Below are 20,265 nucleotides of genomic sequence, written 5' to 3'. Positions count from 1 at the left end.
AACTGAATAGTTATTTCTCTTTAAATAAGACAGTAAGTAATATATCCCTCGTGTGATTTTTCTTTCCTATTATAAAATGTTACAATGAAATAGTGGCAGTGTAAGGAAAATGGTTAGGTATTGCAAGTGGCAAAGAGTGAGGATGGTTTGAATATATACCTTTTGTAAGGCTTTGGGATTTGGGCTTTAAATTATTAAGAGGATGGCTTTGGAGCCAGGTGGTATTTATGAGCTGAATGAGCATGGGTAATTTGCTGTGTGTGTCTGTTTCCTCATCTATAACATAGCGATAATAATTGTTCTTATCTCAAAGGGCTATTGTCAGTATCCTGTTAATTTTCAAAAATCATTTCATACCTAGCACCCATGAGAACTCTCTGTTAGTATTGTTATAAATTTAGTGATCTCACCTTTAAAATCACTTTCTCCTTTTGTTGATAATTTATGTAACTACTAGAGGCCTGGTGCACAAAATTTGTGCACTGAAAGGGGGTCCCTCAGCCAGGCCTGTGCCCTCTCGCAGTCCAGGAGCCCTTGGGGGATGTCCGACTGACGGCTTAGGGGTGCAGGCCTAAGCCGTCAGTCGGACATCCTTAGCGCTGCAGCGGAGGTGGGAGAGGCTCCCGCCACTGCCACTGTGCTCGCCAGCTGTGAGCCCGGCTTCTGGCTGACAGCGCTCCCCCTGTGGGAGCACATTGACCACCAGGGAGCAGCTCCTGCATTGAGCGTCTGCACCCTGGTGGTCATTGCACATCATAGTGACTGGTTGTTCTGCTGTTCAGTCAATTTGCATATTAGCCTTTTATTATATAGGATTTTTCTAATTCAGTCCAGCTATTTCTTACCTTTATCCTTAATTTTTAAAGTATGTTTTCTGTTTTAATATCTGCAATAAATGGTTTCAAATGGTAGTGCCAAAGAAGAGTTGTTAAATCCTAATTGAAAGAGGATTGGAAGTTCTGATTCATGCAATCAGACAATAGAGATTAAGTTAACTGGACAGTCTTACAGAAGCTTGATGGTGGCAAGTCAGCAAATGGATTAGCTTGACCAGCTGCTCTTTTGTCCGTGAAAATAACTTGGACTTCAGTGTTGTGTTAGCAACAGATGCTCTGTTTGAGCAGAGGAAGAAAGCATAATTGCCTTGGGTATGTAAGGCATACTGTTGGATACGGAAAACCACAGTATTATCTCCTAGAAATAAACAGAGGGATTTTGTTTATATTGAGTTTCTGGGACACTTTTGTGAACAGGATGTGTTATGGATAGGTGGCTTTGTTTGATACTCAAACCTTTGATTATATCCGTAAGTGGTTTTAAGATAAAATCCCAAAGGTTTCTTTACCTGATGAAATGTGTATATTCAAAGAAACCATTGATACAAATAAGACATGCACCTTTTAAGAATGGCGACAGGTAGAATCTGATAGTTTACGTTAAATTTTGTACAGGAGTTCATTCACATTCGTAGAGGTTGCTATTTCTGGGAAACGGTAGATGCTGTAGGAATAATAAAGGTAGAGAGGAAGGGGGAGGGATACCCGAGGAAGGATGTCACCAAAAGCAGACATTGTCAATTGTTTGCTTTTCTCCACTTTTTCTTGTGCATTATTTACTTTCTACTACCTGGAAAGGGTTAGTGACAGTCAGGTGAGGCTTGATTGTATAAGACTGGACAGTTCTTTTTCTTTTTTGAGGGAGGGTCTTGCTTTTTAAAGTAGACCTGTGAACAGGAATAAGTGAGTTTTTATACACCCCAGCTAATCACAACTGCAAGCATTCCCGTGGAATGGATCAAAGTAATCTGGGATGATATAGGAGGCATGAGGTACCCTTCTCACAGGACCATACTGACATACTCATGATCACTACATTTAAATACAGATGTTTTCATTTCTTATTGAACTTGACAGTTTAAGAAGTTGGAAATATAGTGAAGCAGACCTTTAAAATTTTTTTAACACTTGGAGTGGGGGAAACGAGTTAAGTCGGCTCGCGTGAATTGCGCGTACTCCGCGGGAGCCGTCTTAACTCGGTTCATATAGATTTGCGGTGGAGTGCGGGAAACGTGTAAACTCGGGCCGATTGTAACTGCGTATTACCAAATATTTGTTTGTTTGCCGTTCACAAAGATACCTACCTGCGTATGTGAACCGTTTCATACCCATTGGGGTAATAGGTATCATAAAAATCCCTGATTTTGCGCGGGAAACCTAAATAATTGCCCGCACCATCTTATATTTTGGCGGGAAATTCACCCCACACCGGAGTGTTAACATAATGCTTCTTTGCAATGCCTAGCTGAATATACAAAGAATTATTCATGCAGCAAAAACATTGAATGTTTCCCTTAGTGTTCAACCTAGGGCAGTGATGGCGAACCTTTTGAGCTCGGCGTGTCAGCATTTTGAAAAACCCTGACTTAACTCTGGTGCCGTGTCACATATAGAAATTTTTTGATACTTGCAACCATAGTAAAACAAAGATGTATATTTTTAATATTTATTTTATTTATTTAAATGCCATTTAACAAAGAAAAATCAACCAAAAAAATGAGTTCGCCTGTCACCTCTGACACGCATGTCATAGGTTTGCCATCACTGACCTAGGGTGTACAATATTTTGAAGTTGGTGGATTTTGTCTCCATCTTTATTTTTATATGTTTTATACCCTCAGTTGGCACTTTTTCCCAGGCACAAGGTTCTGATAGCATCTGATCTCAGTTATTGATACTTGTTGATTGATAGCTAATTATATTTTTAACAAATTTATAATAAAGCATTAGCACAGCCAAGCTGTGTATTTTGTTACATTATAAATATAAGTAATACAAGTTTATTTTAGGAAAATATAGATAAATAAAAATAAGAGTCACCCGTAATCCTGCCACCCAGAGATAACCTCTTTAACATTTGTATGTATTATATTGCAGTCTTTTTTATGCATGTAGAAACTTAAAAAACTATGTTCATTATATTGTTTTATAATTTGCCTTTCACTTAATATGTTATGACTCTTTTACCATATTAATACAATTTTACAGCACTTAATAATACAGCACATTTCATTTGTATGGATGTGTTACTTGAATTTTAATCAGGACCCTTTTGTTGTACATATATCTTCATCTCAACCTTTTAATGTTATAAATCACATTGATATGAACATCCTTGTAGCCAAGTCTCTGATTAAACTCTTATTTACTTAAGTTAGTAGAAATAGAATTTACTTAATAAATTAGTAGAAATAGAATTGGAGTCCTGACTGGTTTGGCTCAGTGGATAGAGTGTTGGCCTGCAGACTAAAGAGTCCCAGGTTCGATTCCTGTCAAGGACATGTACCTTGGTTGCGGGCACATCCCCAGTAGGGGGCGTGCATGAGGCAGCTGATCGATGTTTCTCTCTCGTCGATGTTTCTAACTATCCCTCTCCCTTCCTCTCTAAAAAAATCAATAAAATATATTTTTTTAAAAAAAGAAATAGAATTGGAGAATCAGTGTGTATATACTTTAAAAAAACTTTTTATGTGTATTGCCAAGTTGCCCTTCAGAGTACCCCTACTTCCATTGCCACTCCACCGCCCTTAATTAGATGGTGGGGACCTCTGATTTCCTTGGCCCAATATCAGTTTCCTAAACCTGACTGGATGGCTAGCCAGTTCACAGGTCACTGTACATGGATGAGGCTTCTTCAGCCTCTGACACACTGTATTTTCTTAAATTCTAGATGGGAGAGTTCCTTCTGTTCTGCCCTGATAGCTTACAAGTGGGCAAAGGGTGGAAAGAGCGTTCCTGCCAGATTGAATGAGAATTAGATTTTTTTCCTGTGGATCACCTTAGTTGCATCTGTATACAGATAGTGTTCCAGCTTGTTTCACCGTTACAGAGGGCATGGCTTTCTGCTAGCTAGCTATTTATGATGCTCAGATTCCTGTATTCCTCAACAATATATACTTCTCATTTTTCAGCTCCTCGCATCACATCTGAGCACAGTACTCTTGTTTGTGTTGCCATAGGTATGGTCAGCTGGTAAGATTCTGGTTGTCTAGCTTACCAGCTGGATAGAGCTCTCTGGATTTCAACTCTTGTTACCTAATTCAAAGGAGAGGTCTGTGGTATAAAGCAGTGATTTTCAATTGGTATGCTGCGGCAGGCACACTGGGTGCCATAAGAATTTTTAAAACATGCAACACCTGACTATTTAGTCAGTGGCATTGACCTCTTTTTCCTTAGATTGTCAAAACAAACAAAACAAAAAAACAAAACAAAACAAAAAACCCAGACAGTCAATACAACAATAGCCATCTGATGTGAATGAATAAAAATTACACTTTTTTTGGTCAGATATTTTTTTGGTGTGTTGCAGATTAGTTTATGTGTGCCATGAGATAGAAAAGGCTGAAAATTGCTGGTGTAGGGTGATGCAAGTGGCATCGTTCCTGGTAACATTGGTATATTTTCCAGGAATTCTATATGTTGATTTCATCGATTCATTTGCTTTGGTTGTAGGAACTGTATGGTTTTTTGTACAGTACCAGTGTAAGCAGCCTAGGATAGTGTAAAAGTACTAGGTGTATCAGTTAATAATGCGGATTTTGTAATCAAAGAAAACGGTAAGTTCAAGAGAAACATCAAAAGTGCTTTTATTCAAAGTAATGTCCACCACTAGCTACACATTTCCCCAACTTTCAGGTAATTTGTGGATACCGTCCCAATAGAACTTTTCTTGTTTTGAGGCAAACCATTCAGAGACCCAATTTTCCACTTCTTGGTATGTTTTGAAGTGCTGCTCAGAAAGTGCGTGTGCCATCGATTGGAACAAGTGGTAATCTGAAGGAGCAAGGTCTAGTGAATACAGCGGATGAGTTAATACTTCCCAGGCAAGATCTTTTAACGTGTCTTTAACAGTTTTTGAAGTGTGTGATGGTGTGTCATCATGAAGCAAAATTACTTTGCTGTGTCTTCTGGCACATTCTGGTCATTTCACGATCAAAGCGTGGTTCAAATTGATTATTTGTTGTTGGTAGCAATCAGTATTAACAGTTTCACCTGGTTTTAGAAACTCATAATACACCAAACCTTCCTGATCCCACCAATCGCAGAGCATTGTCTTCTTTCCGAAGCGGTTTGGCCTTGCAGTCGATGTTGATGGTTGACCTGGATCAACCCATGATTTTGTGCATTTGGGATTCTCAAAATAAATCCACTTTTCATCGCCAGTCACAATTCGATGCAAAAAAGACTTTCTTTCGTACCTTTGAAGCAACATCTTACTGAGACTTTTTGGTTTTCCATTTGTCTTTCATTCAGTTGATGTGGCACCCATTTTCCTTCCTTTAAAATTTTTCCCATTGCTTGTAAATGATCAGAATTGTTTGCTGAGCAACGTTTAATCTTTCTGCAAGTTGTTTTTGAGTTTGACATGCATTTTCATCCAATAATGCTTGTAATTGTTGGTCTTTAAACTTTTTCGGTTGACCTGGACGTCCTTTGTCTTTCACATCAAAATCATCATTTTTAAAGCATTTAAACTGGCGTTCACAAGTATCTTGAGATGGAGCATGTTCACCATAAGCTTCCCGAAGTATTCAGCAGCACTTTTCTTCAAAATAAAGTAATGAATTAAAACTTCCTGCAAGGAAGAGACTGGACAAAAATCGTGCACCTATGGATGAACACAGTGGGTGGGGAGTGAGGGCGGAGGGTGGGGTGGGAGCTGGAAGGAGGGGAGTTATGGGGGGAAAAAAGAGGAACAAATGTAATAATCTGAACAATAAAGATTTAATAAAATAAATAAATAAATAAAACTTCCCCCAAAAGCTCTTTTTTTGGCACGAAATTCGACATTTTTAAGTGTAAAAATATCATGTTAACACCTTCAGCAAATTTGACATATGAAGTTTTGAAGCTTGTTGTCAATACAACAAAATAGCATACATATCAAACCGCATGTATATCAACATATGTGTAACTCCATCTATTGAAAAAAATCCGTATTATTAACCGGTACACCTGTACAGGCTTTGGAGGCAGCTTCCTGTATTTGAATTGTAGCTGTGTGATCTAAGAACATTTCTTAACTTGTTTAACCTTCCCTTTCTTGAACCATAAAATTCAAAGACTCACATACTATTTTTAAAAAATCTGTTGTGAGGATTAAAAAAGACATTCCTTGTTCAAACCTTAGCACAGTGCTTGGCACATAAAGTGCTTAATGTATACTAACTGAAATGCCTATAATAATAGTTTGACCCTCTTAAGTGTTAGATCAATTAGTAATTAGTAATATTTGCAGTGGTTCCAGATTTGTGTATTTCAACTGTCTGAAATACTATGTGGAATTGGAATCAGAAATCTTTTCCTGGTTATTGGGGTGTGTGACCAAAGGATTGTGTCTGAGATTGCCTGTGCACACTTCTCTGGAGATATTTGTCTTATATTACTATGACCCAGCAGAATTGGTATTTGTCAAAGCATATCTTCAGATGTATATCACCTAGAATTTTTAGTTATGGCCACCTGACATCTTGCAAAATACAATTAAATTATCTAGACAAGCTTTGTGTAATGTATATTGCCTTTATCCATCTATGTTTATCACTTTGTCCATCAATGTTTGGAAGGTAATAGGAGACTTGAGATCTGAGATGCAATCTGAGACCCTTGTAGGCATCCTTTCAGATTGATAGGATCCCATGGAGCAGATGAAAGTTTTCTTTGCCTTCTTTCACCATCAGGTTTTGATAATAAGTCAGATATGAATCATAATGGGCTCATTCTATAAATACTTGTTTGGAACTTCTTTCTTCTTCTTCTTTTTAATCTTTACCTGAGGATATGTTTTTTATTGATTAGAGAGAGAGACTCCCGTTCATGCCTCGATCAGGATTGAACCTGCAACCTAGGTATGTGCCCTGACTGGGAATCGAATCCGCAACCTTTTGGTGTACAGGGCGACACTGCACCACCCAGTCAGGGCTACTAGGAAGATTCTTAAGTCCTCTGCCTTCCTTTTCTATGTCTCTCCAGTTGTGCCCGCTCCTCCCCCAAGTTCAGCTCCATTCTGCTGGTCATCTTTGTATTCAAATCTTGGTACACCTGTTTCTGGGAGTTACACCAACAGGATAAACAGCTAACTCTTGATATGGGTCTTCTTTCATTTGTGCTATTAATGTATTAAAATACCACCAGCGGTGAGGATGGGAAGAAATAGTATAGGTAAGTGAAATACAGCACAAAGCCCTAGGCAGCCCAGGGGATGATGATAAGGCTTACTTATCTACAGGGATTGTTGAGAGAATTAAATGAGAACTGTAGTAATTCTTTTTAATTTTTCATTACCATAATGCTTTATGAGCATTTACATAAAGTATTATCCCTTTATCAGATTATTTTATAGCCTTTTATCAATATTTGCTTATATTTTGAGGAGAATCTTTATCACACAAAATTATTAAAATATTTACACTTGTAGGTGTTTACAGATACAAGGCTTGTGTGTGTGGGAAAATTATGAAGTATAAATACTTGCATTTGATTTTTATTGAGAATACGAATACTTTGTTTGGGTCTTGCTGTTACTACCCATGGAGAGTTATTAAACAGCTATACCTGTGCTGTCCAATATGACAGTACTTGTTCCACATGCTATAAAAAAAAGTGAAATTGAAGTTAAAAAATAAGTTTAGGTTCTCAGTTGCTCTATCTACATTTCAAAAGTGCACTAGTTTCATATGGCTAGTGACTTTCATATTGGACATCACATATAGAGGACATTTCCATCATTGCAGAACATTTTATTGGATAGTACTGAACTAGAGTGTATGAGAAAATTAAATAACCAAGTGTTTTTTTAAATAGGAAGCATTATCAAAAAGTCTGAGGTATTTGCTACTAAAATTACTTACCATATTATGCTTCTGTAGTATCTGTAAATATTACAATGAATTTTGTAACTTAAGTTGCACATGTATTACCTTTCATATTTCTAAAATATGTTTATATTTTTATAAATAAAAAATGTCAAATTTCAGTGTCTCTGTTTTTATTCCTAGTATCCTGATATTGTATTAGAAATTTCCATTTGTTTTTGCAGTGTTTAAGGTTTGGTTCTATTTCTTTGCCACAGCCATATAACCTAAAATAAAACAATTAATAGTGATCATCTTCATTGTGAAAGGTATGATGGTGATTAACTTGTTTATTAGGAATAAGATATTTTAGAACAGTACACGTTCATATCCCATCTTTTTAACTTTAGGTTTTTGAAAATTTTGAACAAGAAGCTTTAGATTGTACCTATTTATTATATAACTAGAGGCCAGGTTCACGGATTCATGCACGGGGGGGGGGGGGGTCCCTCGGCCTGGCCTGCAGGGATTGGTATGAAACCGGCTCTCCGACATCCCCCAAGGGGTCCCAGATTGTGAGAGGATGCAGGCCAGGCTGAGGGACCCTACTGGTGCACGGTGTACAAAAGCTCCGGGCTTCTAGTATGCATATAAGATCTTTGGTTAATCTCTTCCTGCCCTCCCTCCACCCCCTTTCCCTCTGAGATTCATCAGTTTCCATGCCTGTGCGTTGAGGGTCTGCCCCCTGGTGGTCTGTGCACATCATAGCTACCGGTCGAACAGTCACTTAGGCTTTTATATATGTAAGAGTATATATATAGATATACTCTTACATAAAGGGTTTATTTAGAGAATTATTGTTAATGAAGGTTATAATTCTCTTTTATTAAAACATCATGATGTTTCTTTTTTTCTAGGAAGCTTTACAAAGGATCATTTCAACTCTGGCAAATAAAAATGATGAAATTCAGAACTTTATTGATACACTAAATCAAACACTAAAAGGAGTTCAGGTATGAATTTCTTTTAAAAGTTTGTGTCAATATGTTATAATGAATGATTGTTGGATCAAATCAGAAGTATAAAAACACCCTATCAACTCTAGATTATAAACTAGTGGAGATGAGAGCAGGGTTTTTAATCATCAGATAAAAATATTTTCTTTGCTATTCTTGCATTCTCCATGGAATGATCACGTAGAAAGGGAAAAAGAAAACTCTGGAATTATAGTTCTAGGAATATTGTAGTGTTCATTTTCCATTTTATTTGTGTCTTTTCTGTTTCTAACTAAGAGCAATTGTATCTTTCAAAAGTACTGAGAAGTTAAACATTCTTTTACAGTACATAATGGAAGGAAAATGTAGATAGAAAAAGGTCTCCTCATAAAACCAGATGAATGTAAAACATAAAAGTAAAAGGTAAAGTGCCCAATGAAGAGGGAGAGGAATACTTAAGGAAATGGTCCCAGATTTGGGGAGATAATCTGTACTGTAAATAATCAAATAAGCTGGTGATGCCTTCCATGAATGTGTCTTAACGAATTTAAAGGATTTATTTTTGTAGACAGTGAATCCTTTTCTATGGTTTTTGTTTGTTTTAACCTAGGTAATTGCCTGGTCCTTGGCCTGTTAGGCCTTATAGTCATTGTATTTCACTTACTGAGTTTACTGTAATTGAAGTCAGTTGACTTCACCACTTTAGCAGTCTTCCCCAAACTATTTTAATGGAAAATTTGGTGAATTCACAAATCCACTTTTTTAAAGTAAGCAAAACTGAAAGTTCTAAAACTCTTGATCTACGGGTGAGAGAATCATTACATTTAACATCTGGACAAAGAGACCAAAAGATAGAACTAACCCAAAATATTTTTCTGATTGCCAAATTAATAGAACTATACCTTGGAATCCAGAAAAAAAATAGAGCGGTAATTAAACTAGACTGGTCACTGAAGATGGGTGCACATAAGGGAGTAAGTAAGCAAGACACTATAAGAATGTGTCAGTTGGTTATTGAGGGGGAAAGAGTAGTCCTATTCTTTTTAGATGAGTAAACTGAGGTCCAGGAATTTACGTGGCTTGTCCAAGGTTGTATTATTATTGACTGATTGATGTGGGATTTAAGTCTTCTGCCTTCTAGACTGCATATTTTTTCTTCCACAGTTTGTTTTTATCATTGTAAATAAACTAGTAAAATGATTAACACCACTTTTGGTAAGATTCTGGTGTGATGATGTCTGGTTTTTATTAACATAAGCAAAAGTTTGGATTATGATATTACAATAGATTGTATTTATTCTCTGAGTGCCAATTTGCTTCTCTTAATTGAATGATTCATTTAAGTTGAAAAATGCCTTAAGATAATGTCTTCTGTCTCAATTTTTGCAAGTACTGTATACATATGGCTTATCTAGGGATTTCAGAGATATTTTAAATTATTTCTTGTTGAAATAATAGCATATTGCTTAATGAGGCAGTGAGAAGTCAATGGACTTGAAATGCTTTATTAATTCTGCCACTAGCAACTAGTGGCATAGCTTTGGGCAAATCATGTGTCGTTTATTTCATAAAATTTAGCAGTTTGACTACAAATTCTAGTCATAGATGATTTTTGAGGTTCTTCTAGCGTTAAAATCCAATGGTTGATAATCTTTTAGAATCTAGTAAGGAATTGCTTAGTCTTTAAGTTCTGTATATCTTTTATAAATACAGTATTTTAGACAGCCTGAAAGATTTAAAAATTTACACAAAATCAGCCCCACCCCTGTATTCCAAGAGTTATAGAATAAAAATCTCTGAAATGTTTTATTAAAATGCTTCACTAATGATTATGATGCACAGTAAAGGTTGAGAACTACTGACTTAGGGTCTGGCTTTGAGCCTGAAGGTCTGGATAAGTTGTCCACCTTAAAACAACCTTTCACATTGTCCTATGGAAACAGCATTATAAAAGGTGAAGAGAGTATGGGCTATTCCATAAAAGGCTGCTTAACTCATAGTACTGCTGAAATACATACTATCAGCATTAACAGCCAGCTTCTTCGATTTTTTTGTGTTTTTAAAGCGTTGTGTCAAATATTAGAATTCTGTTATTTTTATGATGTTAGGCTGAAACTCTCATAAAAATAAGAGAATTCTAATATTTGACACAACGCTTTAAAAACACATATGATCTTATAATATGCATCTATTGTCTCTTTTGATAAATATATCTTAGTTTTTAATGTCTGACAGCTCTTCAGTAAAATAATTTTGTTTTGCTTATTAAATAGGAAAATTCTTCTAACATACTTTCAGAGCTAGATGAAGAATTTGATAGTTTATACTCTATATTGGATGAAGTGAAAGAAAGTATGATTAATAGTATCAAGCAGGAACAAGCTCGTAAATCACAAGAGTTACAGGTGAGATCATAAAACTATTTAAATATGAATAATTTTAATCTAATGCTTCATTTATTGAAAGCAAAAATTAGTGAATTCCTGTGTATAACTGTGCTTTTATCTTGTAGAAGAATGATTCTTACCTTTTTTTGGTCATTAATATTTAATTTTTAAAAATTTATAATAAAAACCAATGTGTGATTTATCCTCTTAACCATTTTAAAATGTTCAGTTCAGTAGTGTTAACTATATTTACATAGTTGTGTAACAGATCTCTAGAACTTTTTCATGTTGCAAACTGAAACTCTATACCCTTGGAACAACTTCCCATTTGCCCCTCCTTCCACTGCCTGGCAACCACTATTGTATTTTCTGTTTTCATTATCTTGAGTACCCTAGATACCTCCTATAAGTGGAACCGTAAAGCATTTGTCCCTTTTGTGACCAGCTTATTTCACTCAGCATAATGTCCTCAAGATTTGTCCATCTTTAGCATGTGCTAGGATTACCTTCTTTTTTATGACTGAATAATATTTCAATGTATGTATATCACACTTTTCTTTATTCATTCGTCTGTCTATGGATATTTGGGGTTCCTTCTACGTATTGCCTATTGTGAATAATGCTGTAGTGAACATGGGTGTGCAAATATCTCTTAGAGATTTTGTTTTCAGTTCTTTTAGAAATATACCCAGAAGTGGGATTGCTGGTTCATAGAGTAATTCTATTTTTAGTTTTTTAGGAACTTCCATACTGTTTTCCATGCTGCTATAATATTACATTCCCACTAACAGTGCAGAAGGGTTTTAATTTCTCCACATCCTTGCCAACACTTTCTACTTCCTACTTATATTGTTATTTTGAGATATAATTGACATATAATGTTATTTTAAAATGTATAACATAATGATTTGATAGTTATATATTACTTAATAATCACCACAATAAATCTGTTGATATCCATCACCACATATAGTTACAAATTTTTTTCTTATGTTAAGAACTTTTAAGAGCTACTCTTTTAGCAATTTTCAAATATATAACACACTATTATTAACTGTAGTCACCATGCTATACATTACATCTCCAGAACTTATTTTATAACTCGAAGTTTGTATCTTTTGACCACCTTTACCCAGTATATGTACTTTCTATTTTTGGGGGAGTGGCCATCCAAATGGATGTGAGGTGATATCTCATGGTAGTTTTGATTTGCATTTCTCTAGTGATTAGTGATGTTGAGCATCTTTTCCATTTATATATATTTTTTTCAAGAAATATCTATTCAGATCTTTTGCACATTTTTTAATCTGGTTATTTGTGGGGGTTTTTTGTTGAATTGTAGGAGTTCTTTATACATTCTGGATATTTATCTCTTGTCAGGTATATGACTCACATTTATTTTCTCTCATTCCACGGGTTGCATCTCACTCTATTGATTGTTTCCTTTAATGTGGAGAAGTTTTTAAGTTTGGTACAGTTTCATTTGTCTATTTTTGCTCATGATACTAGGTACAATGTATTAAGATCATGAAAATTTGTTAAAAATATGACTAGTGATTATCTTGCTTCAGTAACTCTCTACAATATTTTGTTCAGTTATTGCTATTAAAATTGTAAGTTCATTATAACAATACTACATATTTAAGATTCTGATGGCAATCAAAAATCTTATTTTAATGATTAATTTTTTTTCTAGAGTCAGCTTAGTCAATGTAATAATGCCCTGGAGAACTCTGAAGAACTGCTAGAATTTGCAACACGGTCATTAGATATAAAGGAGGCTGAAGAATTTTCAAAGGTACAAAAAAAATCAACCAAAAAATCTAAACTAAGCCACTTAAAAAGGAAAGTTTTGATTTTAAAAAAATGGTATTTTCCCTTTTAACTTTGGACTTAGTCTAAAAAACATAAAGTCTAAAAGGAATATAAAGTCTAGTTTTGACTTCCTTTTTCTGAGCTGATTGGGAAACATCATCACTTGATGCAGATGAGCACTGCAACTTAGTGAGATCTTGATACTAAAGTTCTTATTAATGTTCCACCTTTTATCTTAAGAAATTGAATGTTTTATTAAAATATGAAAATGTAGGTTCCTTATTTAGGGGAATGTTTGGTATGAAAATATGAACAGTAGAACAAAAAGACTGTTAATGTTTTAACCTAGGTCCTGGTGTTTAAGAGATTTTGAATTCTAGTTTCTAGTTTTTATTGTACATAGAGTTGTTTTCCAATGATTACCAATTGATCAAATCTGTTATATTTTATATACAATAAGGGTGTAGAATATATTAAAAATGGTGAGAAAAGAGTGGGAATTAAACTATATAATTAGCAAAATATAGACTAGTAATCTTATCAAGCTAAAATATTTTAATTTGATGTTATTTTTCTTGGTCTTCATGGACAAACTGCATTAGTGTTAGAAAGGTGGCTTTATAATCAATTTGTGTCCACCTAATGTTTTCATTTTTATGATTTTTCTGTGAACTTGAAAGTAGAAAAATCTTTCTTGAGAAGGTAACATTTGTTGGCTTATATTACTACATTTTGAAAATGAACTCTAAAAACTAATTTCTTTTAACAAAATTAATCAAAACAAAAGTTATTTTTCTATAAATTGGTGAGCTAATTATTGAATTTGGATGTGGGTTGTGAGGAAATGCATCTTTGCATTTGGTAGTACTTACTATATAAAGCAATTATGAGGGAAATGTATCATACTTTAAGGTACTTAAAAAATATAGATAAATCAACTATTTAGAGAGTATATATATATGCTAACCTCAAATATCTAGAACATAGCCAAATACGTGCAGAAAGAGCAAAAGATGTCTGAGTCCTCAAGATCAGTGTCACAGAGTTCATGGGCAAGAGTCATATCCTCTATTCAATAGCCTCAGAATCTGTTGGCTATTAATATGTACCTGGTACTAAAATTTTTAGTTTTTTTCTTTCTGTTTCCTAGCTTTCAAGAGTTCCCTTATAGTGGCTGGAGCAACTGTTAATGACAAGGCACAGTCATAGCAGCAGGAATTAATAGCTGAGAGCCTGAGAATGAGGAACAAGACGGGAAAACTATAAAATGTGTGCACAAGTACTCAAAGATAACTTGCATTCAGTTGCATTTAAATAGGGATTGATGCTTGGAAAAACTCTGATAAAAGTTTGTTTTTTCCAAGTTTCTCTTTTCATTCACATTTGAGTCCTTCTCTGCCTTCCTCTCAAAGGCTATCATTCTCCCTTTCTCTCTCCTTTTTCTTCTTTCCAGCTTTGTTAATTAAAACTTGTTCCCAGCTATTTGTAAATTAGAAAGGTTTTGATAAAATAAATCACATTGTGGTTTAAATATATTCTTAATGTGCCATTTGGCTTATCTTATAGTTTTGGTTTTGTCTTCCTGCATTTTGCAGTATTGCTCAATAGCTTAAACCATTTAGAGATGTGGTGAAATAAATTGTCAGTGTTTCCTAGCCAGAAATCTAAGTTTCTTATTTAAAAAAAATGCTTAACTGAGAGTTGCTTGCAATTATTTTCTGAGTATATCCAAAGAGGATCCAGATAAAGGTTTGATTCCAAGTCAGAACCTAAGTTCACTTTCCTGGCCAGCTGCATGGATAATAGGCTTGCCCCAAACACCTAATTGCTGAAAGAAAAGGAAAAGATTACTTTGAAGATTAACTGTTGGACTAGCAGAATATTGCCAGATATTTGGAAAAAGAAGTTCTTCTAAGGTATACTGTTTACAAATGTCCCATATTAAAGTGATTAAAACCAATTAATATGAATAGTTCATGAGGACAAAAAAAATCATAGGCTAAAATCCAAACCATTAATCTTTTTTAGACTTTGCTATCTTTAAAAAAAGAATTTTCAGTACTGATATTTATATGATCACATTGTTGTACTTCAATATGAAAATTGAATATGAAGCTATGCTATTTACCAGTAAAAATAGCACAAGTGGAAAAAGATTTTAGAACATTCACATTTATTTAGACTGTTAGAAGTTTGGTTGACAATAAATATATGCAGAAAGATCACCAGCAAGTGAGATCTGATCATTAACTTTATTTCTGGATGGATAAGTAGCCAAAACCCACCAAACCTGGGTTTTTTGCTAGTAGCTGGCCTGCACGACACTGCTTGGACCCTTTGCCAAAATTAATATCCCTATCTTTTCCTACCCCCTGAATCTATAACTTGAATTCTACTTATGAAGAGCTGAGTCTGTGGGACAATTTCCAAGTCAATATAACTAACCAGCCATTTTATCACAATCTTGCCACACATAACCCACTTCTTAGACTGGAAAGGATGGAATGGTTACCTGTCCAGGTGCCTACAATGAAATGAAATGTACAGATTAAGGCAAAAAGGAAATAATATCTTCTACATTTGATCACAGTTGAAAAAGGAGAATGGGTTTTGTGTAATTCCCACTTCTGACGCACAATCATTGGAATATTGTTCAGTGAGTGTCAGGCTCTGACCACTGGGAGGAGCAAATAGGGAGAGGGATGGAAGCTCCCTCAGTATTTCCAAGGGAGCAGAAGCTGCTTCTGTGGGCCAACCTAAATATTTGTTAAGAATAGTGCAAGCTACAATTTTCCCCCTCTACTTGAGTGTTTATGTTCTATAAAAATGTAGTCTATTATATAAATGTCCTTAGTCATAGAACAGATGTGAGCAGTACTATATTCAAAGTTTATTTCAAGTTATTTACTATGACTTTGTGAATGTGTTTTTTAAAAATAGTTCTTTCTATAAACATTTATATTGAAATTATAAAGCTTCTAATGTATGGAAGCAACTGGTATGCAGTGTTATTTTCTTTGAAAGTTGGTATTTTTGCCTAAGGAGAAATAGCATTTTGAAACTACCTCTTTTCACTCTCTGTAACTGAGTCTCCTCTCCTTCATTTCCCAAATTATTTTCTTAATATGGTATTTTGGGGGTGAAGGTAGATGTCTCAATTATATATTATAAAAAAGTATTGAAAAAGTATTAAATATGTGCCCCTTATACATTTTCAGATTGTCTCAAGGAAACATTACGAAATTATCTCTCCCAAATCTAGTAGGAAATTTTGAAGTATAAAACAATGGGAACATGTAGATAAGACTGGAAACGTTTCTCAGTGTTGTGTGGCATTCAGATTTTACTAGGAATTCTATTGGGATTTACTGCAAATCAAAATAAGGATAAATCCTCTCAGGCAAATACCAGTTTTGACATCTAGATTAGCTAGATTCATCTTTTGACAGGATTAATGTATTTTTCTCTCAGCAATTATAATTCAGAAATAGATATATTCTTATTTTGGTTCCTGATTATCAGTGCTCTCTGATTTTTTTTTTGATTTTTTTAGTTTTCTCTGATTTTAACTAACTCTTTTCCACCTCTTTTCCATTTCAGCCCATATTTCAGCAAATTCTGTTGTTAGAATGTTTAATTTATTTTGGATAATTTTTAAAAGTTATCTACATATAAGATGGCTTAGGATGGACTTTCAGGGTTGGAAGATATCTTAGTGCTCATCATTTTATATATGAGATAAATGAGTCCTAGTAGAGTTAACTAACTTGCTAGTTAATGTGATGGGCTGAAACCCAGATCTCTTAAACTTTGGTCATTGCTTCTTATTTTTTGCTCATGAGTTAAAACAATCTCTGCTGATGGGGAAGAAATTTGGAAACCTCGAATTTTTTTCTGTTTGGGAAAATGATTCATTGAATACAATAAGCAAGGCCTAAAACTTATTTTAACTGTGTTTAGAATATACTATTCAATTTAGCTGCTCCATAAATAGAACTATTTTAGGGTACTTTGCTTCTAACATCTATCTATATAAAAGCATAAGTGACCGTTACAACTGGTCACTATGATGCGCACTGACCACCAGGGGGCAGGCGCTCAACACAGGAGCTGCCCCCTGGTGGTCAGTGCGCTCCCATAGCCAACCTCCCGAAGTCCCTCCCCCCGAACTGGGCAAAACAGCCCCGATTGCAGCCAGGCCTAGAGACCCCCCCCACCCATGCACGAATTCATGCATCAGGCCTCTAGTCTTTCTATAAAAGGAGAAAAATGAGGGTTTAAGAAAGAATGTAGAAACAATAAGATCTTAACTTTCAAAGGGCTAGATAAAGTCACGAAAGAAAATAGTTTCTCTATCCACTAATTGCAGATTAAAAATGAGAGATTGGGAAAAGATCTGGTTTGTCTTTATATTTAATTTGTAATTATGAAGAACCATTTGTGATTACTACTACATTGTACTCTTACTACAATTCTTTTTAGGGTCTTAGGTGACAGATTTCTATAACTGATAAAAATAAAGATCAGAATTATAAGATTTTAAAAACAATTAATGGAGAGTTGGAGGAAGTGAAAGACAAAAAGGAGTCATGTCTGATATAAACAGAGGGAAATGAAGTGTTGGCAAACAATATTTCATTAGAAGATTGAAATAGAAATAGTGATCAAAATTGAAATAGGAAATAGTCATGTTGAGCAAGGTAATATGACTAATACTTCTTGAAGACTTCCAGTAATATACAGTATCATAACCTAAAATTCTAAGTATTCACTGAGGCTTCTTCATAGCTCACTAAGTGGAATTATGTAATTGCCAATAAGTGTACTTAGTAAGCAGAGATGTTTAAGTGACAAAATGCATAACAGTTGAAATTGAAACTTAGAGGAATCAAGCAACATTGCAATGTGTATCTTTTGGACAGTTTTCTGCTTTGGGAGAAGAAATTCCAGGAAAAAAAATTAACCTATTCTCCAATTCAAGAAATTTTTTAAAAAATTGGGCCTTATTAGAGAAATAATTTGAGAATTTGAGACTTTCTACTCTTTATCATTGTACAGAATAACTTTTCAACCTTCCTGCATTTACACAGTGAATGTGCTATAAAATTTGAACCTAAATAAAAGAAGAAGCACTGAGTCTCCAGCTTTACCAAATGGGTATAAATCAACAGTTTTTACCAACAGTTTTTCCTACATTACCTGGCTTTTTATCTGTTCATTTCTGGTTTGTCACTAACAGCCAAGTACATTAAATAACACGAAAGCTTTATATGCACATGTACATGTGTATACTTGCACACACTAAAAATGGCATCTTAGTAAATTAAGTAACACTAGAAACAAAATTGAATAATTGTGGTCAGTTTAAAAAAATATGATGGTCTTTATATTGTTGGGTTATTTGAGAGTGCCTGGTTAGTAATATTCCTTTAACCAAGTTCTAAACCATTTGGGAAATAAGATAAAACAATAAAGCTGATAAGAGGCCAAATATTGTTAAAATGGTATTGGAGAATTTGGCTTATATCAATGGGCAAACTTTCCTAAATGTAGAAATAGGTTTACCCACGTAGGTATGGTCAGTATGGGGACTACCTCAGGTGTCTGTGGGGGTAGCCTGTTTCAGTGAAACTTACTGCATCAAGAGAAAGAACAGAATATGTATATGTTCTCTGTGGGCAAGCAAGCTGCCAGAAAAAGGGAAAGGTGCTGAGCTACTTAGATCTGGTGTCTCCTTTCAAAGCCAGTCAGTCAGATTGGGTCATTGCACCTCCCCAGGAGAAATGAGGGAGCAGAGAGGCTAAGGGATAATGCCAGTGGAGCTTCTCTGTATGCGAAGAAACATCAACTACAGAGAAGAGTCCTCTTCCCATTGACATTTATATTAAAAGCTTTGGTTTGTAACGCTAGCTGTAATGACGACACTTAAAAAACACACACAAAAAACCCGAATGTAATTGACCACCATAACATTTCTTATTCTAGTAACAAAATAGTGTCTTGATTTAAGGAACATATTATAGATGTCACAGCATTGGGATGTCTGCTGAAGAATGTGGAGCTTAAAAAGGGTCTTTAGAAACAGCAAGGACCCAAATCCCTTAATAAAGAAATAGAATGATTAGTATACAAGGTCACAGGATTGATTATGATAGTCCTGGAACTGCATCATATGCTGATCTAAATTGCAGTTTTGTTCTTTTGTGTAGAAAGGTTCTCATACCAGAATATTCTAGGATGGGTTTAAAAATGACTGTTAGTATGAACAGTGTTAAAACTGAAGATGAGGGGCAACAGAAGCTTTGTTATACATATTATACATATTTAATGTTCATTTACATTCAATAATTATTAAGTATTACTGTGTACTAAGCTTTATGCTAGACACTGGGGATAGAGTGTCAAGTAAAATATGATCTTCAATGGATATATCATTAATTACTCTGGTCAATATGGAAAAAAAAGTTTGTTGGATATATTGCATGTGAATGTAGAGGGGATAACAGTTTTTACTTGTATTTTTCTGGCACTGTCACCAAATAATAGCTGTGTCCACTTCCTAAACTTATGCTAGCATTCTAAAAAAAAAAAAATAAGAAAGGAAGGAAGGAAGGGAGGGAGGGAGAGAGGGAAAGAGAGAGAAAGAGAGAGAGAGAGAGAGAGAGAGAGAAGAAAAAAGATCTTAATGTAGAATAGGTTTAAGTTTAAGTTGGCAGCTTCTATGAAGTCATCTGAGGGAAAGACCCCATTGCTCCAAGTATTTTTCCTCTGAATTTTTGCCATTAGAACTTAACTCTTTGAGGGGTAAAGGAATGTAGAACTGCAGCCTAGTTTTATATGTTAGCAGGCAAGCTCTCAGAATACAGTCTTTGCCCAGTGAAGTCATATAGAGAAAACTTGGAACAGTGATTATGAAGTGGTGAAAGAGATCTCTGAAGAAAAATTGGAGAGCAGGTTTGAAATATGTAAGAAAACCATCAGAATGCATAGAAATGGGTGCCCAGGAAGGAGAGTGGTGGTTCTAGTGGAAGAGTGACTGACTGAATGAAAGTGGAGGTGTGTTATGATAATCTTAAGGTAAGAAAAAACATTTGTAGTCATCTGGTTTTAGTTGGAAGTGTTTGTTTTCCCTCCTTTTAAGGTGGCGTATATGGGGTCTAGATTTTCTACTGTAATTCTAACATCACATTATGCAAGCTGATGCAAACTGTACAAATTT

At 34.9% G+C, this 20,265-nt stretch overlaps 1 protein-coding gene across 3 annotated transcripts in view; it reads left to right on the top strand.

Annotated features, from left to right (window-relative positions):
• FSD1L (fibronectin type III and SPRY domain containing 1 like) overlaps positions 1 to 20,265 on the top strand; it is a 52,083-nt gene that overhangs the window by 2,907 nt on the left and 28,911 nt on the right. For all 3 annotated transcript variants that reach the window (XM_070430988.1, XM_070430987.1, XM_070430986.1), the window contains exons 2-4: positions 8,767 to 8,862; positions 11,118 to 11,249; positions 12,928 to 13,029. In XM_070430988.1, coding sequence (XP_070287089.1) covers positions 8,767 to 8,862; positions 11,118 to 11,249; positions 12,928 to 13,029 — 330 coding nt within the window. The remainder of the gene's footprint in view (positions 1 to 8,766; positions 8,863 to 11,117; positions 11,250 to 12,927; positions 13,030 to 20,265) is intronic.

Source organism: Myotis yumanensis, unplaced genomic scaffold (genome assembly GCF_028538775.1).
Source record: "Myotis yumanensis isolate MYYU_CA2020_CCGP unplaced genomic scaffold, mMyoYum1.0.hap1 SCAF_12, whole genome shotgun sequence".
In the NCBI taxonomy this organism is placed as follows: domain Eukaryota; kingdom Metazoa; phylum Chordata; class Mammalia; order Chiroptera; family Vespertilionidae; genus Myotis; species Myotis yumanensis.
Note: the sequence above shows the minus strand (reverse complement) of the source record. Positions and strands in the feature narration are given on the sequence as shown.